The 23,123-nt window shown below is 39.6% G+C and overlaps 3 protein-coding genes across 3 annotated transcripts; 1 reads left to right on the top strand and 2 right to left on the bottom strand.

The window, feature by feature from the left end:
- Positions 1-452: 452 nt before the first annotated feature.
- Positions 453-22,490, bottom strand: sbr (nuclear RNA export factor small bristles). The gene is made up of 11 exons (XM_017626660.1): positions 22,136-22,490; positions 21,858-22,063; positions 21,703-21,801; positions 4,411-4,932; positions 4,223-4,332; positions 2,268-2,304; positions 1,969-2,201; positions 1,731-1,902; positions 1,363-1,647; positions 1,178-1,299; positions 453-1,102 (listed from the first exon to the last, which is right to left on the bottom strand). The coding sequence occupies exons 1-11, from the start codon at positions 22,209-22,211 to the stop codon at positions 1,003-1,005; spliced, it is 1,962 nt and encodes a 653-aa protein (XP_017482149.1). The 5' UTR covers positions 22,212-22,490; the 3' UTR covers positions 453-1,002.
- Positions 10,303-13,256, top strand: LOC108371154 (uncharacterized). The gene is made up of 2 exons (XM_017626661.1): positions 10,303-10,644; positions 12,765-13,256. The coding sequence occupies exons 1-2, from the start codon at positions 10,576-10,578 to the stop codon at positions 12,936-12,938; spliced, it is 243 nt and encodes an 80-aa protein (XP_017482150.1). The 5' UTR covers positions 10,303-10,575; the 3' UTR covers positions 12,939-13,256.
- On the bottom strand, positions 15,310-19,120 carry LOC108371155 (putative sodium-dependent multivitamin transporter). Its single transcript, XM_017626662.1, has 2 exons — positions 16,553-19,120; positions 15,310-16,434 (listed from the first exon to the last, which is right to left on the bottom strand). Exons 1-2 carry the CDS (start codon positions 17,562-17,564, stop codon positions 15,494-15,496), a joined length of 1,953 nt encoding a protein of 650 aa, XP_017482151.1. The 5' UTR covers positions 17,565-19,120; the 3' UTR covers positions 15,310-15,493.
- Positions 22,491-23,123: the final 633 nt, after the last annotated feature.

The following is a 23,123-nucleotide window of genomic DNA, read 5'->3' as shown; positions in this document are numbered from 1 at the left end:
CTGCAGCGCTCATCATGTAAACAATGCTAACCAACAGCGCTAACCAACTCTAGGCTGTGCTGCCTCGACAGCAGAGTGCCATAGCTCAATTGTGCCACCTCACAGATGGCTTATTAAAAGGAGCACGAATCATTGAGTTAGCTCGCTAAAATTCAAGGAGTTTCCCTACCCTAATAATAACAGCAGAAGCGCCAACTTAAAAAAATAAAGCCATTTAACAACACCAACAGCTGATTGCCGGTGGAAGTATTGGGTGGAAGTAGGCGATTCAAATTTGCGGAGGGGCTCATCCAGGCTTAAAGCCCAGCAGCTCTTTGCAGTTCAGGCGATTTCGAAGTTTTTCGGAATGACTTCGCAAGCGACAGATCCCTGAACCGTAGGTAAATTATTAGATCGGAATAAGTTTTAAACTTTCTCATGCTACCTTTGCCATAGAAAATTAAAAACATAAATTTGGATCCTTTGCACATAGAGTACTATGTCCATATGTATTTCATTGGTATATATAGATTTGTATCATACATATATTAAGGATTTGATTAATACATACATACAAATTACAATTATTTACATTAATTCCTACAAAGGCTAAGTAAGAAAATTTCTGAACGAAGCATTTTCACTTTTGCCCAATTTATCTCTTATTTCTAAAAAAAAACTTAGTTTATTGCTACGAAATTAAACTTAGGAATTGCTTTAATACACATCAAATAAAATTCCTTTCATTTGGGTAAGTAAAATATTAACATAGGCAAACATTCAAGATCTCGACTCGAAAAGAACACCAGGAACTTGTGTCCTTCATTCATTGAATTAAAAATGTATCTATCTTTTCAAAATTAACAGCGACTTTTTTCATATTTTCAGTTTCGTACAGCACCAGAATTTAATGATAGAAAAAAAATTGAGTTTACAGAATTTAAATTATAAATATGTATTATCCATCATGCAAGATTCAAAAGCGAAGAAATTGAACTCCTCATAATATTCCTAAACGAATGTCTATTTAACGAAGGCCTCTGGCGGTATCTTATTTTCTTTGTGAAGTTTGTCAAACACAAATGCAGCATGATTGTAATCCCAATTGGTCTCCTCTAGACATCTGTAGAAAGAAAAAAATACATTTTATTAAACAAATTTACACTTAAGTATTCTCATTTTTTAAATAGCCACTCACTTCTTGCTCCACTCAATGTTCATGTTGCTTTGAGCGCTTAGCGTTTGAACCATCTGTATTTTTGTTGCCTCGTCAACGCCCATCTGCGGCGGTTGCAATGTGGCAGCAGCGACAGCCGATGTCTGCAACGAAAATGAATTGTGAATTGGGATCAGTTATTTATGCAATTGCTGCGCTATACTCACGCTGGGCTGATTGACTTGCAAACGGCTTTGTAGGCTACTCGACAATCCAGGACTGTGTACTGTGGCCTCATTGCCCATGTGTGTAGTGGTAGCCGGCTCGATGGACTTCTTGAAGAAACGTATCTGTGGCTGTGTTGCTACTGTGATCAGCACCATTTCGTTGCGAATACAAAAGCCGCTGCCAGCCGGTACAATTATATACTGTCGCTGGAAGTAGCGCAACTCCTCAGAGTCTTCATCAATGTCTTTGAATAAACCGGCCACAGTGAAAACGATCATTTTCGGCTGCAATAAATGAAAAAAAGACAAACTTAAATGTATTCAACTGCGGAGTAAAACAAAAAATAGGCGTACGATCACCAACTTACCGTGAATAATGTCAAATCGACGGTGAATGAACGTGGATAATGTTTGGTCTTCGGCAGTTCGGCCAGCATCGATACAACGGCTAGGCGACCGTATCGCAGCAAACGCAATCTTATGTTGTCATCGGCGTTTTGGCGGAGCAAACTACGATTGTACCGCCAATATTTCTCAAGCCTATACAGAAGAGAGAAAAATGAATAAAAATAATGCTTCGATCAATAAGTGTTACTGGTAACATACCGGCCGACTTGGCTTGCCGGCGGCACGATTAGCGATAGCATCGCTTGATCATGGTAAGCATCAAGCAATGGCTGCCGGTTGTCCGAATCGAATATCAAGAAGTACTGTTCCAAAAACTGACGTATAATATCGGTGCCATTCGGATCGCACAGGAATGAAGCCTTGGCCTGCGGCATGACAGGAGCCTCTTCGCCCACATCGAACTGTATCATCGGTGTCAGCTCTTCTCCATCCTAGGTGCAAGGTGGGGGTGAATAAATTTTGCGAAAGAACAAATAGCGATTATGAAAGTTACTTACCAATTTCTTCAATTTCGGAAATTTACGTTGGATCTCCCTGTGAATGAACATATTTTTGATGCAATGGCTGGTTAATTGTTCTTAACAGTATGCAGTACATTTTGGAAAAGCAACAGGCAAACAGTGAGAGTTTAAATAAAGAATTATTTTCTCATATTCCAAAATTTTGTTTTTTCTTCATCTTTAAAAAATGTTGGAAGCAAAGTAAAAGGTTTTCTTGGACACAGAGCAAATTGTCTCGCTGAAGCACTAAGCTAATCAATATTTATGAAAAGAAGCAAAAACATCAACAAGCATTAGTATTTGCCGACTTGAATTTGCCATCGACACAGTTGTTCGCAAGAGAAAACGGCTATGCGATGCTCGGTGTGAGTGGGCTATAACATTTTCGCCAGTTTTTGTTTTTAGATTTCTTTATTATAGTATTATTTTTTTTTTAGATTTTTCTTTATTAGAAGAGTTGAGCCAAAATAAATATTTGTTGGCCAATCGCCTTGCTAAATTATTAAACGCGAAATTTTACTAAGTTTCGTAGAAGTTTCTTCTAAAAATTTATTATATTGCGTTCAAAGCTTTTCCCTCTTCATGTTATTTTATGATATTTTTGAGTTATACGTTTCTGTTAATTCAGTTCCAAGCATTTGGCTTCATCTGGTGTTACTGCAGGCTCACACCTGGCAATTGGACACCAAAGTTACACCAATTGATGTATGAAACCTCTATCGAGTTATAACAAGCTCGTTGGCGCTTTTAAACACACCCGCTTCGCTCACCTCAGAACTCAACAATAGCCCGCCAGCAATGCGTACGCGCTCTTCAAATAAACGGTCGGCGGTTGACACATATAAAATGTGCCTTCACAGTCAAAATGCAATGCGGCGAAGGCTAGTAATCGCTCTTTAAAGTGAGGCAACCTGGAAGCACACTCCATATATTTTTCATCCACATTTTTTCCATAATTAGTTTTTTTTTTTTTGATTAAGGATTCCCACTAAGTGGAATTAAGTTAGCTTTATAGAGAAAAGTCTACAAAACTCAGCGAGTTCAAAGATGCCAAATTGGAGGGCAGTGCGACTTTATTTTGTTTTGTATATTTATTGCTGCTCAGTCTCTGTTCTAGCGTCAGACTGCTTCTTTTTGTTCCTTTTTCCTTTTCCTTTTCATTTTTTACTTTTTTCTTTTTTTTCAGCCTTCTTTTCCTTGTTTTTTTTTTGTTTTTTTTACCGAACATCACTTAGCTGAAGTTGAGCTACCATTTTAGCTTCTTTTGGTCAACGCTTGAGTGACATTTTTGCTTCACAATGAAGACGCTTCTTTACAAGCAAATTGAATCCTTTGAATTTGCTTTCTCAGATGCTAAACAATTCGGACACGCGCATTAAAACTTGCGTTTTTTGGCGCTTTCTCATCAGTTTTGCCTTTTGCTTCAGATCAAACAAATCGGAGTGTTGGCGAAGATTTCCAAAATGGGTTTCATGTATTTCTTTTATATACTTTAAATTACTGAAAGTGTAAATCTCATAGATATAAACATGAAGTGCCTGTTCGAAACGAAACCTTCACCAACGCTTTACAACATTTCCTTTCGAAATAAACACTTTTTGCAAAGCACATAACATGAAAACATATTTGAAAATCTACTAATATTATTCGTATGTATGTGTGTAAATATCTGTTGGAATTTGCTGTGGACGCAGGTATTGCTCGCAAAGACGCGCATGTTCTTTGGACCCGCCGCAACCGACGTTGAACACTTGCATCACCAGTGAGACGTGTTACAGCACTGCGAGAAGCGTAGCGGCCCATTCCGCGCGCGCTCCTCCATAACGACGCAACACTCTTCCATCCATTTACGTTTTTAAACCATTTTTCATGCGTTGCACCCAGTTTTATCAGCTGGTCAGTGCAGTGCAGTGCAGTGCGGTTTCCCAAATTAGAAATTCAATTTTTGATACCTGACGTATTGCGCGTGGTCTTTGTAGCGACTGCATAATCCATTATTTTTCAATGCTAATTCAACGAACGGCACATGCCGTAGAGCAATCAAATGTGTTGCGGTGGGTATCTGTATCAAATAGAACAAAAATATATATTAAGCAATCTTTGAATCATACTTATATATGTAGCTCACAGCAATACTTACCCTATTGTCGGCCAAGTAGAGTATGCGAAGATTCGGTAGACGCACGTGCGCATTCTTGAATGCCTCCATGGACGAAATGTTGTTGTTGTTCAGATTGAGCGCAACCAAATCTGGTATATTTTTCTCCATTATTTCGATGGCTGCAGCCATTACGGGGGTGCGGAATACGCCGCAAAAAATGCCTTTGAAATCGGGATCGGTGTGGAAGCTGGACATGTCCAGCGCCTTGGTATGTGCATTATAACGTTTTGCCATCACCACTTGCATGCGTGCCTTGAGCTGGTCGTTGACTGGCGTCGACGGACAGGCGGCACGTACGCGCAAATACGGTCGAAAGCCGTCGGGCATCTGAACAGCGCGTTCGAGGCCATCCAATCGCTCGGCGACCCTGTGGTCATCTACAAAGAAAGTTACGTAGTTCTTCTCGGAGCGCCAGTAGAGCGGCATGAGGTGCTCGGGAGCGATGACATGTTGCAGCACACTGACGAGCTCCTCCTTGGCATAGCGCTGGCCATTGTTTATCTGAAAGCAAAGAAAAACGATGTCATTTAACAAGTTTGGTTGAAATCAGTTTTTAGACACCATGACGCCAGTTGGCGCTGACCAATCCAGTGTACAACTAATGGCGCGATATGAGCAAACGGGCGGTCAGCCAGCTGTTTTTTTTTTTTTTGGTGTCAGGCAATGGAAAACATTTGTCAATCGATATGGAGAATCGCGATTGTTGCTAATCTTTATTGTTGTTCAATTCAATGAATTTCTGCTTTACTCATAAGTGCGTTGATAAGACAAGCGCTGCCAGCCGATACGCCGAGCGCGCACAGAAACTCGGTGACTTTGCGGCTCAACATACGTGAAAAAATCGACAAGCAAACTTCATTTACGTGAATTCAATACAGGAAAACTAAAAGAAGAAAAATGTTGTAATGCAATTGTCGTCCAGAGGAGGAAAACGTTGGAGGCAACAAGCAGGGAAGCAAGTACCGTTAAGAGAGAAAGGACAAAATGCGACGGATATTCCGATGTGGTTGCTGTTGCGCAGCCGAAGAGGCGAGCGCTGATGCGGTTTCTGGTGAAGGTGCTTTTGGAAGCTACTGGAACATCTGGAATAGCAGAGAACTAAAGGAGCAACAAGAAGTGAGTAACCGAAATCACACTTCGGATGTGAATTATAACCAAATGCTAATTGCAACTTGCAGGGCACACTGCCGTCCATTGTCACGACGGAACCAAGCGGCAGTGCCACTGGGCGCAGCTCGGTGGAGGATTTCGTGGACATTGAGTTTTCGCAGGGCAGCTACGAGGATGACCGCTTCAGCGACATGTCGGCGACAATATTTAAGCGACAGCAAAAGTGAAAACAAAAGTTGTGGAGCAGATAGTGAGAGACACAGTGCAAACGGGAAATGCGGTCTCGTTTTTGTGATATTTATTACTCTAATTTCGTTCGAAGTTATTATATTAGAATGTGTGGCCGCCCATAATGCCTTAAACTGATAAGATTTTTACAATGAAAAACCATATTACTTAGAATAGATAAGCGGAGAATACCTGAAGTTAGATTGTACGTTTCTGAATGAGGTCAGTTTTGATTTTGTACAAAATAAATATTAGAACTAAGTATAGGTGGTTAATTCGAAATTGTGCTATGAAAGTTGAATGCATCGATTGTCAATCGCATTTCAATGGCCTAATAGCCCATTTCCACCAGGAGCTTAACTGCAGTTAAGAGCTCAGGTAAGTGCAAATAACGTTAACATGGGGTGATCAGCAAAGTTTTTTGTTTTTCTTGTACTCAATATGAGCAATTACCTCTTCGAGTTGTAATCTCCTTTATTTCAATAGGCATAAACTGCTGTTGAGGCTTGGTGGAAATGAGCTATAAAACTAATGCTTTCTAAACAAAACAACATTTCCTTGCAACGCCAGTCAGAAGAGTACATCTTTTGATATCGATTTTATCTGCATAAAACAGGACTATCTCTCAAAAGGGTGTCGCAATTTTTAGAGGTTTAGCGAAATATTTTATACTCTGACAATAACTGAATACGATACAAATTTTGACAGTTCAGTAAAGTTATAAACTTTTGTGTTTTTCGCCCGAGACTTTTACATGCTTAAAGAAATACAACTCCTATGTGATATCCATGACCTGGCACAATCCACGCCAACAATCGAATCCGTTTATAAACTGTCTACAATTGACGGATAACCAAATGGACGGATATTAACAGAGTAGCTAAGTACTCTCCAGTCATTATTCAACTGAATCAATTGCTATCCCTAATGAAGCCGAGGAGATCCAACACCAACAGACTGTTGAAGAAGCGTGAACCCAAGTGCTTGAGGCGCTTCGACTAAAGACCTGGTCATCGGCACGAAAAGTTATCAATTGAGTCTTCCTCATCCTCATCACGGCAGCTTCTGCACATCGTACTTGTTGGTATTCGCTATCGTTGAAGCATTGTTGCTATAGCACAGTGCNAACAGACTGTTGAAGAAGCGTGAACCCAAGTGCTTGAGGCGCTTCGACTACAGACCTGGTCATCGGCACGAAAAGTTATCAATTGAGTCTTCCTCATCCTCATCACGGCAGCTTCTGCACATCGTACTTGTCCTGCGATAACGCCGGTAATGACTCTTACTTTACTGCAGATCTATTGAGTTTCAGTATGTCCGCTGTCTTTTTCGTACTAAGCCGCGGCCATAATAATCTTGTGATCTAACAGTCTTGCCGTTTGTTCCACAAGCCATTAGCTATGGCCACGGTGTATTCATCAATTTCCCTAACATAATCACTAAACGGTGGTAGTACGGAGCTATCAGCTTCTTCAATTGATATCTCTGAGCCGTATTTGGTACTCCTATCAGCAGACTGATTCCCTTCAATATTGCTATGCCGTTGATATGGCTCAGTGATGCCAGCGTGGTCCTACATTTCCATGCAATTCCCGATTTCACCATTTTAGATCCTATTGCCTTCAGTGCTGCTTGACTATTGACAAAAATGGCGGCTTTATTTTCTGGAACCCTACTACTATTTAAGTACAAGACCAGCCGCCCGCCCTTTCTATAGCGTAGATATCCGCTTGGAAGAACCTGCAATCGTTCGGTAGGCTCCGGTTCCTTATTCCATATTTGAACCATCATCCCATTTTTCTCTGGCAGGGAACCTAATAGGTACCTTAATATTGAAAAACATAAAAAAAAGTATAGATACAATGAGTACTCAGATTTATCTGGTAGTATGAGGGACATATTACTAGACGTTGCACGTTGTCAAGCACACCCGCTATTCTTTAGGAGATTTTTGTCGACCAAAATGAGCGATTTTCAGCATCCCACTGCAGTTCAAACAGCCAGCCAAATAAGATAACTTATTTTCGTTGATTTTTTTTTTTAAGAGTAATCGGTTTCTGTGCCGTGCCATCTTTAATGTCCACCTTCTTCTTGGATATTATTTTCAAAAGTATTCCTACATAAAGGAGTACACTGGTGGCAGAAATAATAGAAACGCCTTATTTTGACCAGTTTTGGCTTCATTTGGTTTGATTTTGAACCGACTTCAAAAAAGGAGGAGGTTAAGGAGGAGGTTATCATTTCGTCGAAATATTTTTTTATGTATGTACATGTGTTACCGCATAACTGTGGGCCCCGCTAATCGATTTCTATAATTATTATTTTTTTAAGGAAAGGTGATACCTCGGAGGTGTCCCCATACTAATTTGGTTTAGATCCGATCCTTGGATCATTGAGAAATGAACGATACTCTTATATTTTGATATGAGAATTGAAGACGGTTTTGTTTTTAACCGACTTCAAAAAAAACGAGGAGGCTATCAATTCGTCGGAATATTTTTTTTTTGTATGTATGTTACCCATAACTTTGGACCACGTTAACCGATGTCTAAAATTTTTTTTTTAAAGGAAAGGAAGTAGCTCAGGGGTAGCGCCATACTAATTTGATTTAGATCCGATCATTGGATCATGAAAAAAAAAACTAGCGGAACTCTTAAATTTTTATATGGGATTTGAAGTCAGTTTTGTTTTTTGCATAAAAATTACACGTTTGCTTAAAAATTACCTGTTAACGTCTAAAAGTCTTACTCATTATATAATAAGCTACATATACAATATACATACAAAAATTAGAAAAGTCCAACAAATTTTCACCAAAATTTTGAACTTTTTATTCAGAATTTCTAGAAAAATTTTAGGTATGCAGCCTATTTTAATAGGATGAAATGCAAGTTAAACGTGGCTTAAAGCTACCGTTGCTTTTCTAGATTTTTTTTTTAGCTGACGGTGTTGTGCATTTTTTTCCTTATAAAGTGTGCCCAAAACATGAATTTTATATTCTTCTCTCTCGTTATTTAAAAAATCTGGAGAAGTCCGCTGCAAAAAATGCCATTTGCACCCGCTTGAAACTTGCACTTGACCTACTAAAATTTAATGGACATGTTTGAATTTAAGGTGCAAATTTGTTGAATTATTGAGTTGAATATATGATGAGTTAGTATAAAATAACAAATATTAAACATTAAATAAACAAAGGAAATATATATAAAATTTATCAAAATAAGGCGTTTCTAATATTTCTGCCACCAGTGTATACAAATTTAGTATGAAATTAATTCTTTTTAAAGCGTATTCCTAAAAATCCGTACGAAAAACATTTACTTTGCAATTCCGGGAAATTTCTTCAAATATAGTTCCAAACGTATTTGAATTCCTTATCAGAAAGTTGAACAAAATATATTTTTGTATGACTACACCTAAGCTCAGAGCAGAAAATGTGCCATTACATAACCTAAAATGAATCACTCAACGGAATATTAGGAGCAAATGAGGCTTCTTAGTACTTAAAATACTTGAAAGTGATAAGAAAATTTATTTCTAATTGATTATGGCATGCCGAAAAATATTTACAACATATGTATGTACAAAAAACACAGCTAAACGGCGAAGACGAAAGATAAGAATCGATAAGTGATATACCTAAACGATAAGCCAGCGCATTTGAGAATATACTTATGAAAATTTGCAAGCAAATAAAAACGACCTCAAAATAATTAACACAAAAACAAAACCAAAAACATTGGGCAAAAGTAAACACAACAACACTATCAGCATGGCTGCCTTGTGCCAATTCCACTCCCCTAAACCCCCAACTAAAGCCAACTAAAAAGGTAGAAAAAAAAAACAGTTAAAATACATACATAAACAAATTTCGCAAAATGCCATAAGTAATACTTCAAATAAATTATAGAATACCTATGACTGACTGTTGTGAGTCTCCTACATACATATGTACGTATGTATGTATGTACATGCACGGCGCACACAAAAGAATGCCACGAGAGAGTTAACTAGGCACTGATAAGACAACAGGAGCACAGTTGGCTTTGAATATGAAATACAAGTGTGCGTGTGTGTGTGTCTACACAGAGACCCGCCTAACAACCCACCACCCATCGCGGCACACCTATCGCCAGCCACCTCGCCAGCGGCGCAACACTTGGCGCTGCAACGCTCTGGGGCAGGGAGAGGGTGAGGTAGAGCCGTTGACATCCAAGCTATGCGAGCGGAGACTCGCCAACATTGTGGACGCTCATTTAAACAAATTCGCTGGTTTTTTCATTATTAATATCTCTGTTGCAAATTATTATTTTTGCGCTTATTTTTGAAGCATATGTTCGTACATTTGTACATTTGTAGAGTATGAAATGCGTATTGCTCATAATCAGCGTACAGTTTATATGTATGTTTGAGTGTACAAATGAGTACTTAATGAATGTTTAATGCATTAGTGTTGCTGCCTCGTGTGAGTTATTTGGCTGAAACTCATTTATTTCGCGATAAAAGCACCGCAGAAGGGAGCAGCAGCTGAAGTATGGAGTGCAGCGCACTGCCCCTAACGACGCCACCGGTCGCCGGCGCCACCTACTGCCTGCCGGCCATCGAGTGTCGTCATAGAGTAAATTCAACAATAAAATCGAAAAAAAAGTGAGGCGAACAAAAGTGAAATTGACACACGCTGTGCAACCGCGAGTCGACGTTGTTGACGAATAAGATACTTTAGTTCTTCAAAGACCGTTAAAAGGCGCATACGAATATTTAGTTCACAAAAAAAAAAAGATTATAAGAATAAAAGATATTTAAAAAATGGGTAGCTGCTGTTCAAAGGATCCGGATTCGAAGACCTCATGGAGTCCTTCGGAGGCAAAAAATGCGGTACGATATGAAGTGTAGAATTTTTGAAAAGTGTAGACTTTATGTGCGCGTCTCCGGACGAAAGAAAATTTAGCAAAGCGGCTCAGCGCGAGTTTAGAAACAATCAAATTTTTTTTTTTGCTGCATACATAATGCGAAAGGTGTTTAGGATTTTTTGCACAAAACAAGTTGTGGGAATTTTTAATCTAAAGCAAGCAACGAACAGTGAAGAATTTAATGAACAAAAAATTATGTATATTTTTTTTTAAATTTTAGGCATTTTCAAAGTTCATTGTAGTCTATAAAATGAAAAATATTAAAATTAACGAAATATAATGAACGAGTAGATATGTATTAGTCATTAAGAAATATTCTACGCATGAGTCAACGGCGATTAATCACAAGGCGTTACCTTGTGGGCAGTGGGTGGAGTGGTAGTGCGCAGTAGACAGGCAAATACTATGTATGTACTTGAAGCGCTGAACAATCCCTTGCATTGTTCGCATGCCATTCAGTGATAGGCATGTTATTGATCTTGAAGAGATGTGATTTGTTTACCGAATCGCTCGCAGGTGTAGATTAATATTTATTGTACTTAGTAGCTATTGCAGTGCCAGATTTCACGGTTTAATTATGAAAAAAAAAGTTTTGAAGTCTTTATGGATACCCGCTGCCACTTTTAATCTCGACTTTTCGAACAAAAAAAAAAAGTAATTTTAGCTCTGGTGATCTTCACGTACTTACAGTAAGTTTTTACGAGCTAAATTCTCAATGCAAATCCAGTAAATAGCGCGACTGTCCAATTTTGGAACCAAATTTGTAGCTTTTGGTACCGAAAGCGACATCAGCAGGTGGCTCACTCTCATCTCAAATCCAACGCCAAGAGAGTTGTTTCTAGCTTATGTAAGCACAGCTGAAAAATGTCGCTTTGGTTGACACTAAACGGCTTGAGAACGCTTCAAATTCTAAATGCTACCAATAACTATATAACGAATATCTAAATCGGGAGTCTCCTGCGAGCGCGATATACAGGAAGAGGTTCCTAACAGCCACTTTGAGAGTAATTTAAACCTGTTGGTCATGAAACCTATTAGCCTACTCGGAGACAGTCTAAAACAGTAGAATTCGTTGACCTTGTAAGAACCATGCACTGAACACACAAGTGCCACACGAATATTTGTGCACTAAAATATAATCATTTAAATAAATTTTAACACACACATTTATATTTAACGTCTGAGAAAGTAGAAAATACATATATATGTAGCTTAAATTAAAAATGGTAGCGCAACAGTAGCGACCCGCCCTATCCATTGTACATACAGTGGTTTCCACATAATTAGGGACACTACTTCTTTACATACTTTGATCATTTTTTTTTCTTTATTAATTTTTAAGTACATAGTTTATACGACAACAATGCAACTCAAATTTTCAAACTGTTTTATCAGAATTTCTAGAAAAAAAATCGGGTATGCAGCTTAGTAGTTTATTCATTTTATTCAATATTGCGCAATTTTCGAGCGGCCTGGAATTCGCATTAATTTTTGGTAATTCTTTTGTTGACGGCGTTGCGCATTTTTTTTCCATAGATACAAAGTATGTTCCAAAATTTTTTATATGAGCTAAAATGAGTGACATCGTCAACAAAACTGTGTACTCGATTTTTTTCTAGAAATCCACATGATTTTCGTTGTAATTAGTATAAATTATTTTTGGTAAAAAAAACTAAATAAATTATAAACAAGTTAAAAAAAAAAATAAAGGGCCAAAACTGTAAAACGGACACTCCCTAATTATGTGGCCAATACTGTACATATTTTTTATTCGAACTACATTTCAAAAGAGACACATTTCGGTTTATCAGCAATTAATTCCCCTTCATTTGCTGTTATCAAAAGCTAAACAACATCGCTTAATGAAAAGTACACAACCTGCTGAGCTGCTTTGACAACTTCAGCACGCCGCACACAAATTCATACATAAGCGGGTACATACATATTTCTTGCGCAACAAAATTAAGACATTTTTAGAAATTCTTCAACGGCTACTAAATTTAGCGGAATGCTATTTAAAAAAAAAAAGCAACAATTTAACTAAATAAAATAACAAAGGAATTAATTTAATTCAATCAATTGCAGAGCACCACATCAACAATTGTCGCACAGCCCAACAACGACTCCACCTCGGCTGGAGTGTTTACGAGCACGATGGTTGTGCCGGTTGACACAGATGGCGCGAACTCTGAAGAGATAACCACCACCATCATAAAGACGACAAGAGTCACGGAGACTGTGACGACCTCGAGCGATTGAATGGTGATGAACTGAGTGGCTGATACGATACGACGACGCACATTCACTAGCCAGCCGCTGACTGCAGGAAATAAGTAAATCAACAGCAGCCAAATAATGAAATAAAAGCATTTAGCATTAATTTATACACAATTAAGTTATATGTACTGAGCACACAGATTGGCTTGAATGCCATGCAACGAACTCCCAGTTAGATGTACACACTTGCATACACATATTTGTAGCAGATAAGTTCATGGAAAACGAAAACATTGTAAATAGCGATTTTTTTTTTTGTTGAAATTTGTGTAATAAATAATAACTTTTATTAAAAGCGAGCGCACTGGGCGTACGATATTTCACTAAATAAACACCCGCCCGCCCACCCTTTCCTTTTATGATAACAGGCATCGGGCATCTTTCGAAANCACAATTAAGTTATATGTACTGAGCACACAGATTGGCTTGAATGCCATGCAACGAACTCCCAGTTAGATGTACACACTTGCATACACATATTTGTAGCAGATAAGTTCATGGAAAACGAAAACATTGTAAATAGCGATTTTTTTTTTTGTTGAAATTTGTGTAATAAATAATAACTTTTATTAAAAGCGAGCGCACTGGGCGTACGATATTTCACTAAATAAACACCCGCCCGCCCACCCTTTCCTTTTATGATAACAGGCATCGGGCATCTTTCGAAACAAATCGGTTATTCACCAGCCGTTGGTTGCTGCACAAACTTTGAAACGCGTTTGAGTACGCGCATCGGCACTTAATTGCAGCGTAGAATCGATTGCGCGTGAAAAATAAAACAAAATGTTATTCTTATTGAGCTGGCCCAGCAGACAAGATCAGTAATTTACGCCGCCGACTACCGCACTGCCCCTTCCATTGGCCGCTGTCCATCCAGTTCTAATCAGTCGACTCGCGCGCAGCATTAAAAAGCGCTCGTTTAATCGTCAATCAGTTTAGTTTAAATACCCGTCGCGGCAACAACATCCCTCTCAGTCAGCGAGTGTTCGGCGCGCACAGTTCTCAGGCAATTCTAATTTTAATTAAATTAAATTAAAACTAAAATCGACATTCAAATTGAAATTCGCACGTCACCAACCTGATTGAACTGGCCAGTTATTCTACAGCGCTGTCGCGTTTTTGGTTCAAATAATTTTTATTTTTTTTTAAATTGATTAACTTATTGTTGCTATTGTTCTTGTTGAACAGCTGGTGTACTCGTGACAAATGGCACAAGCTGTACTCTTGTTAATGGCCGCCATCATGGCGATCAGCAGCTTGACGCAAGGTTTCGTGCTGCCCCACTTTGCGCAGCTGATGGGCGCCGACTACGAGTATGCCGAAGAGACGCCGGCCGCGGCCGCGCCCACACCAACCACCAACTACATCATGCGCATCGCGCACCCCAACGAGTTGCGTGAGCCCGGTGTGGCCGAGGTCACTAAATTCATTGATGCCGGTGCAGCCAAGGCCGCTGCGCCAACCAGCAATCAGGAGAGTGCAGAGGCTAACTCAGCCGGTGAGGCAAAGGTTGCGCACAAGGCAGGCGAAGAGCCACGTCGGCGCCAAGGCAAGACGCTCACCTACACGGAGCTCGATCAACTGCTGGCCAATTGGCAAATGGACAAGGAGCGGAACGCCTACAACATGCAGGCCAGCAACCGATATGGCATCCACACGCGTCGGAACTGAGCGGATCAGCGCGTTTTTTTTTGTTTTATTAAATCGAAAATAGTGTATTTTATCATAGTTGAATAGGGGATGACTGTAAAGGCGCAAATGCTAGCAGCACTGATAAGCCGTTGGGTAGACACGGTGGGCGGGGTAGGGGAGTTTGCGCTGATAATTATTTTTTAAATCTTTTATTGTTTGATCATTGTTAAATTAATTGTTCCATAAGACCGCGCTTGGTTTTGCGCCTTCTTAGCAGCCGCCTTAGCATTGGAAGCGGCCACGGCGTTGCGACTGTTGGACGAATGTAGAGTGGGAAATTTTTAATTACCAACTCGTTAACGTATCTCGAATGTGCCTGTCTACAAATATTTGTTAAGCTACATTTATCTCACGTTAGTACTATTTGTAATCTTTGTTAAAATAAAAGACTCGACTAGAGTTGGCAAAAAAAGAACAGATAAATAAATGGAACAGAACGAAATGCTCTATAAATTTTATTTCGACTGTAGTTGCGGGCAATTACGGCACTATTTAGATAAGATAAAAAGGATGAGATTGTGATTTAGTCACGCCGTCTTCCGATTTCGAGCTGTTGTTGTTTTTCTGCCATATCTGAATTACGAAATCAGAAAAAAATATTCCTGACGATGTGCTGATCTATTCGTTACATAACCATTCACGTTCCGCCGCCTTTCTAGAAGATTTGAAAAGTTATTTTTCACTATGTTTAATATCAATCCAACCCTTCCACACATAAAAAGAAAATAATCCTACTAGCTAAGGGGACGATTTATTGCAACAAATTTAATTTACATTTGCTTGGCAGGTGTTCCAGTGCGTATGAAAGCTAATAAATCACTTGCGGATAAATTCTAATGTTCTATTTAAGCTGTTGCGGCTGCATGCTTGCTGCCGTTTTGTACAATCACCTCTCCTCCTCCTCCAGTCGCGTCTTTTGCAACATTCGTCACATCTTCTCCCTTTTGGCTTCCATCCAGTTCATTCATGCTAAGTTCTGTTGCACCCGTGTCACTTTTCGGCAATGGCGCATCGTCTTCCACGGTGCTGGGGGTCGCTGAACCCCCGCCGATCTCCGAGCTCGTGCCTGTCACCACCACAACTGGCACTTGTCGGTTGCGCAACCGCCTGGCCAATGGCGGCACAAACAAATCATATTTGATTGTCGTGCATGTGCTGTCGGTGTAGATGTGCGCGTTTGAATCCCAGCCCAGCTTGGCATACAGCCAGGAACATACCAAGCCCATGAACAACGTGACGAGAAAGCCAATTACCGAATACCACATGTACGAGATGCGATACAGATAGAAATAATGAGGCTCCTCTGCTTCCGCAGCTGCTGTCGCCGCAAAGGGTGTGAAAATGTCGCTGACATGCGATGTTGGCGGCGACGCGGAACAGCCTTCAGTGGAGAATTCTAATGTCTTCGGTGTAGGCCGTGGTTGGCCGAAGCCTATCCAGAAACAAAATGCCAAACTAGTAATAAGGCCAGTTATGGCGCCCTTTTGATTGACGAAGGTGAAGTACATGCCGAGTGTGAAGAGACCCAACAATGGTCCGCCAACAATGCCGAAGATGGAAAGTGCTGCCTGTAGTACGCCGGTTAGCGAGCCGGCAAGGAATGCCAAACCGATGCAGGCTGCACCGTAGATCAGATTGAAGAACTTCGAGAACCACGTGCTCTTCGACTCGTTTAGCGGTTTATTGGTCTTCCATAGCAGCAACGGCTTTAGGTAATCTTCAACGGTGACAGCAGCCAGCGAGGAGATAGCGGATGATATTGTCGATAGACTTGCCGAAAATATGCCTGCCACGAAGAGACCCGACAGACCAGGTATGCCACCCATAGTGTCCACAACGAAAAGGGGCATCAACTGANGAGGAGATAGCGGATGATATTGTCGATAGACTTGCCGAAAATATGCCTGCTACGAAGAGACCCGACAGACCAGGTATGCCACCCATAGTGTCCACAACGAAAAGTGGCATCAACTGGTCGCGTGACGATATGCGTCCCTCCAATAGGGGATCACAGTCCTTGTAGAAGTAATAGATGCAAAGGCCCGAGAAGCAGGTACTGAAACTCAACGGTATCAAAATTGGCAAATTCCACCATAGGGAGGCTTGCGATGACTTCAGGTTGCGCGCAGACAGCAAACGCTGCACCTGAGTTTGGTTGACACCGTATAGAGATAGATATGTGGCCATGCCGCCGATAATCTGCGTCCACCAGGTGTGACGCACTGTCGGATCAACGCTAAAGTCCAGAAATTGCAGGCGACCGCCTTCCCCTGCGACGCGCCAAATCTCACCCCAACTGCCAGCTTTGATGGTCGCACAAATTATGACACTGAACACGGAAACGAACATTAGCAGCGATTGAAAAATATCTGTGATGAGCACCGCCTTCATACCGCCCAAAGTGGCATAGAATGTACACACCACGCCGACGACTACTACGGAGAAATTTTGATTCAGTCCGGTTACGGCTTCCAGCGCCAGCGCCGGCGCGTACAACACAATGCCCATGTAGAGCGTCATCTGAATGGTAAAGGCAAGTGAGGCGCAAAGACGCGTGGCATAGCCAAAGCGCAGCTCCAAATATTCGTAGACGGACGCAGTCTTTAGCCGATAGAAGACAGGCAGGATAAGATAGGCGGCTGCAGGCGTCGACAAGACATACGAAATATTAATCAACACGAACATGGTGCCGTACTGGTAGTTTTCCATCGACACACCGAGCAGCGTAACGGCGGACATGAAGCTGGTCATGAGACTGAAAGCGACCGGCAGTATGGACATCTGACGATCTGCGAGCAGGTATTCCTTGGTGGTCTGCTGCTTGCCACCCGTCAGGCGGTAATAGATGCCAATTGCAGCTGAAATGATCAGCACAATCGCGACGATGCCATAGTCAAGGGCACCGAAAGAGGCCATTTTGTTGGTTGCAACTAGCTTGATCTGATTATCCTTAAAATTTCTCACTGCTTCCGTATAGACCGCGAGTCACTGCTGTATAGGGCGCTCCTGCCGTTGTTTTCGCTGGTACACAACACGCGAGCGACTGATTTATAATTATGCGTTAAACAAGTAGGTGCTTGGCAAACGGAGATTTCAGCCACGTAAAGATAATCTTTATTGGCTAGCAGTGTCGATATTTTATCTACGCTTGTTAACTATAATCGTACAACTTGAGATACTAACTGCACGGGTTTAGCACAAAAATGCTGCATAATAGAGCTAGAAATTCAACCAATTATGAGCGTTTGCTAGCGTTTTCGAAAACGTTTTGTGTAAAAAAATCTTCGCAGCGTTGCAAAATCCACGCTATTTTTGGTGGGCGCAAACTTTTATAAACTTCCGTGGCGTCGAATAGCAGACTGTTGGCGTGAGTGCTGTTGTGCCAACAGAAACAGCCAATAAGCAACCTACCAACTAAACAGTCGGAGCGGTTATAGGAGCATGGAATGCGTTACCTACTATTACCTATTCCAGCGCCTCCACGACGCTTGCTGAGGCGGCGGATGCGCTGCTGTTTTTAGGCAAATACTTGCATATGGAATGAACTTATCAATTCACGCTGCCGTTCATGTAAATAAGAAGCGATTTTATGGCCAGAAGTATAGCGCCAGTTGCCAGTAAAATGAAATGGGCACACTAGATACGCGAGCTCGCGAGGGTGTGAAGGCTACTTATTCCGGCAGATGCAAATGCTGCGTTGGTTGTTAGCACGCGCAGCTATTTGTTGAATTTCAGCTTTGTGTAAACAAAATTTAATTACTTTGCTCTTTGGTATTATTATTGTTGTACTACGATAGGATTTATTTACTTGCAATGACTTTGTATTTGTAGCTTTCGAATTTTCTGCTGGAGGCGAACTTATGCGTTAATGATTCCGATAAATCCTTTTATGAATGCCATAAAAATATTAAGGTTTTTTTCGAGATGCAAATTTGGGGCAGATTGAAGCCGCTACTTATCCAGACTCGACCCGGATATCCCCAATGAGTGACCGGCTTGTGGAGACTCCCCCATGACACCGCTGATTTAAACCGGCTACTACTAAAGTTTTAATTTTCCATTTTAGGGTAAAGGCCGGATCTCATGAATGCATTAGTTTATTTCCCAATCGTGTGATTTCGCAATATTGTGCTTATTATGCCCAATCAAACCTAAACCGGGCGCAACAACAAATGTATGAAGTAAGATAAAGCGTGTGACTGCGCAGAAAGCGGCTCGGACAATTTCTTTACTGTGCGCCAATTCAGCACCATAAAAATGTGCCATATTGGTGCACTTGCGCCAATCGTGTGATTCCAGCTTAATAGAGAAAACAAATTTCTATGATACGATTTCGATTTATTTGCCGTCAATAATAGCAACCCCAGTATAACCATAAAGCAACTTAATTACTTTAGGGCTAAAAAAGAACCCCCAAGCGCAAAAATACTTTTTTCTTTTAAACCTAATTGGTTCGTTGGTATCGAATTAATAGCTGCCATATACGACCTCTTAAAGGACTTTGAAGTTTCAAAGAGAACACTATGTACAGTCAGTCAATAAAGTTTAGGTACAGCGAATATTTTACAATACGGGCAACTATTTTCAAATATTTTATTTTTCGATAATTTTTTATAAAAATATGGTTAATTCTACAACAGAAACCCCAAAAATCAGAGTTCCAAACCTTGTGCAAAATTAAAAAAAATTCGGCAAAATTTCATTCAAATATTGCACTTTCTATTTACGCTCTCTACAAAAAAGTTAAGTATGCAGTTTTTTAGCCCATTCAATTTTAGTATAACAAACCACCAACCANCTATTTGTTGAATTTCAGCTTTGTGTAAACAAAATTTAATTACTTTGCTCTTTGGTATTATTATTGTTGTACTACGATAGGATTTATTTACTTGCAATGACTTTGTATTTGTAGCTTTCGAATTTTCTGCTGGAGGCGAACTTATGCGTTAATGATTCCGATAAATCCTTTTATGAATGCCATAAAAATATTAAGGTTTTTTTCGAGATGCAAATTTGGGGCAGATTGAAGCCGCTACTTATCCAGACTCGACCCGGATATCCCCAATGAGTGACCGGCTTGTGGAGACTCCCCCATGACACCGCTGATTTAAACCGGCTACTACTAAAGTTTTAATTTTCCATTTTAGGGTAAAGGCCGGATCTCATGAATGCATTAGTTTATTTCCCAATCGTGTGATTTCGCAATATTGTGCTTATTATGCCCAATCAAACCTAAACCGGGCGCAACAACAAATGTATGAAGTAAGATAAAGCGTGTGACTGCGCAGAAAGCGGCTCGGACAATTTCTTTACTGTGCGCCAATTCAGCACCATAAAAATGTGCCATATTGGTGCACTTGCGCCAATCGTGTGATTCCAGCTTAATAGAGAAAACAAATTTCTATGATACGATTTCGATTTATTTGCCGTCAATAATAGCAACCCCAGTATAACCATAAAGCAACTTAATTACTTTAGGGCTAAAAAAGAACCCCCAAGCGCAAAAATACTTTTTTCTTTTAAACCTAATTGGTTCGTTGGTATCGAATTAATAGCTGCCATATACGACCTCTTAAAGGACTTTGAAGTTTCAAAGAGAACACTATGTACAGTCAGTCAATAAAGTTTAGGTACAGCGAATATTTTACAATACGGGCAACTATTTTCAAATATTTTATTTTTCGATAATTTTTTATAAAAATATGGTTAATTCTACAACAGAAACCCCAAAAATCAGAGTTCCAAACCTTGTGCAAAATTAAAAAAAATTCGGCAAAATTTCATTCAAATATTGCACTTTCTATTTACGCTCTCTACAAAAAAGTTAAGTATGCAGTTTTTTAGCCCATTCAATTTTAGTATAACAAACCACCAACCAACCATTGATTTTTAGCAATTTTTTTTTGTTGGAGGTGTCGCTCATTTTCTCCATATAAAATAATGTTCTGTAATTTTTTTTATATTTAAAAAAATGTGCGACACCTTCAACGAAAAAATTTCCCAAAAATCAATGGTAAGTCCTAGCTTACTCATACTTGCACTTTATTATACTAAAATTGAATGGGCTAAAAAAACTACTCTAGAGAGCGTAAATAAAAAGTGCAATATTTGAATGAAATTTTGCAGAATTTTCTTTAATTTTGCACAAGGTTTGGAACTTTGATTTTTGGGGTTTTTGTTGTAGAATTAACCATATTTTTTATAAAAAATTTGCGAAAAATAAAATAATTAAAAAATAGTTGCCCGTATTGTAAAAAATTCGGTGTACCTAAACTTTATTGACCGACTGTAGTTCCAAATTTATTTCAAAAACTTATGGCCTTATTCATAGAAAATAAAGTAGCTTTATAAAAGGTTTATAAATTGGAAATATATGAAAACGTCAATTTATAAAGCTCTTAAAACCTACTTTATTTTTTATGAATAACGCCAAAATGAAAATTCTGTAGAATTAAGAAAGATACATTTATTTGGTTCATAAGAACGAAAAGATATTGAAAACTCCTGTTAAAATTGTATTCTTGATTATCCTTGAAAATTTGTAACATTTATTTTTAAAAATTACTAGCTTAAAGAATTAAAGTTAATCAAAAGGGCATTTTGAATACCAATTCGTTCTTGGGAACCAAAAAAAAATATATTTTTTTCAAATTCTAAAAAATTGTATCTTTCATTTTGTAATTTTTTGAATTAATTATATCCTTTAAAATTAAAAATCCTTAAAACAAAAAATTCCGATGTCAGAGGGAACAACTGAAAACAGGATTTATTTAGCTTTTTTCCTGGCAGAAGGTTTGCAATTGCCTGCCGACGGGCGACGGCTGCGTGAAAATCTTTTTCTTATTTAATGTTTATCGGACCAGAGATCGAACCTAGGTTCTATGAAGTGGCAATACGCACCTTTAACCAATCGGCCACAGGGGCTGTCCGCATTAATCAACCTACTCTAAACATCACCGATTATTCGGCTATTTATACCATTTGTATACAATTTGCGTACATAATTATTTGCATTTTACATAAAATTACTTGACTATTTTTGCATACAACTTACCGTAATTTGATACCAGCCAAAAGGTGATTTAGATAAATGCATAAGATTTCCAAATTTCTTTCTGGGTATAGGCGAGCCCTTTCGGCGTGCATGCTCTGGCTGCAAAAACAACTTAATTGTAAAATTTGCGTACTAAAATCTTAATAGTAGCATACCTTTGACGTGCCTGGCATATCACCCATGTCTTCATCATCCTCCAAATGTGAGCGTATGGCTATCTCAGCCATTCGCCTTCTAATGATACCAGATGATTGCAGGAGAGATGGCTTGAAGCTAACACGACGCGTATTGCGGCCCTTGGGCGGGTTATCACGTTCACGTTCACGCTCACGGTCACGGTCACGTTCGCGATCATCGCGGTCTGCAAGGAAGTAAGAAATTTAATCTGCTTCTGATTTTTAAATAGGCACCTGCGAACAGCGTCACTACATACCGTCCAAGTCATTGAATGCCACGAAACGTGAGCCACCAGGCCCGTTCATATTTCCACGTCCACCTCGTTTTGGCATTTTATTTGCCTTGTTTGCGGGTATTGCTTCTAAATATTATTAATTATATTATGTTGCTTGTAAATTGCACAAATTTACATATGAATATGCGCTGGAAATTTTTTTGGAAAAAATCGCAGGAATCTATTATACAAATTGCAAAATGAAGTTTTTGCCTTTTCTCTTTTTTTCTTTGTGAAATAATTTGACAGCTTTGTGCTGACGGTCGTTGCCATCTAAACGGTTGTGCACCACCCGAATCGGGCCAAATTCGCGAGAGAAGTTAAATCGGCAACCCTAAAACGAGCGCCATCTGTTGACAGTTTTTGGCAGGTATATAAATGAAGGCGACTTCCGCTTTTGGCAGAGGAATGTATCCATAAACTTTAAATGTTCGAAATCAAGCGGGTTTTCTTTTAATTGTTGAAGTTTAATGCTTTTTTGTAAAGCGTTCTGCAATTGTTTATGTTTTTATTAAAAATAAAGGTTATTCCATATTTACTTTAGTTTACTTGAGAATTACGGCGACCCTTTTTCCTCAGTGTAAAACCGCCACTAATACGCTTGGGTGTGTGTGTGTGTGTGTGGATGATGGGGGGACAAAACCAGCAGCGTTGTTTGGAGCTCGGTTCGCGCCTGCTGACTTGCAGTTGAGCGCGAACTACGAAATCGAATGGATCGTGCCAAACGCTAATTCTGTCGCGGTTGTTAGTTTTTTTTTCGTTCATTTTCGACAAGTGCATGTGCTAAAGTGAATGCGGGAAGTAAATCGTTGTCGCGAACCACGTGTATAAGCGCCCAAAGTGAAGTAAATTAAAAACAAAACAATAAAATATTTGCCAACGTTTCAAAAATCGAATGTAAATACTTGTACATACATATGTACATATGTATGTAATGCATTGCTAAGTATTACTTGTGTGTTTGTGGTGG

The sequence above is a fragment of the Rhagoletis zephyria genome, unplaced genomic scaffold (assembly GCF_001687245.7).
Source record: "Rhagoletis zephyria isolate East Lansing unplaced genomic scaffold, Rhagoletis_zephyria_1.1 Rzeph_scaffold_04730, whole genome shotgun sequence".
In the NCBI taxonomy this organism is placed as follows: domain Eukaryota; kingdom Metazoa; phylum Arthropoda; class Insecta; order Diptera; family Tephritidae; genus Rhagoletis; species Rhagoletis zephyria.
The sequence above is the reverse complement of the archived record's forward strand: the minus strand, read 5'-3'. Positions and strand labels throughout refer to the sequence as shown.

Coding starts and splice junctions, on each gene's coding strand:
- sbr (XM_017626660.1), bottom strand. CDS start 22,211: ATGCCAAAACGAGGTGGACGTGGAAATATGAACGGGCCTGGTGGCTCA. Junction 22,064..22,135: donor GGCATTCAATGACTTGGACG/GTATGTAGTGAC, acceptor ACTTCCTTGCAG/ACCGCGATGATCGCGAACGT. Junction 21,802..21,857: donor ATATGCCAGGCACGTCAAAG/GTATGCTACTAT, acceptor TTGTTTTTGCAG/CCAGAGCATGCACGCCGAAA.
- LOC108371154 (XM_017626661.1), top strand. CDS start 10,576: ATGGGTAGCTGCTGTTCAAAGGATCCGGATTCGAAGACCTCATGGAGT. Junction 10,645..12,764: donor CTTCGGAGGCAAAAAATGCG/GTACGATATGAA, acceptor AATCAATTGCAG/AGCACCACATCAACAATTGT.
- LOC108371155 (XM_017626662.1), bottom strand. CDS start 17,564: ATGGCCTCTTTCGGTGCCCTTGACTATGGCATCGTCGCGATTGTGCTG. Junction 16,435..16,552: donor GTCGGGTCTCTTCGTAGCAG/GCATATTTTCGG, acceptor TCTTCGTGGCAG/GCATATTTTCGGCAAGTCTA.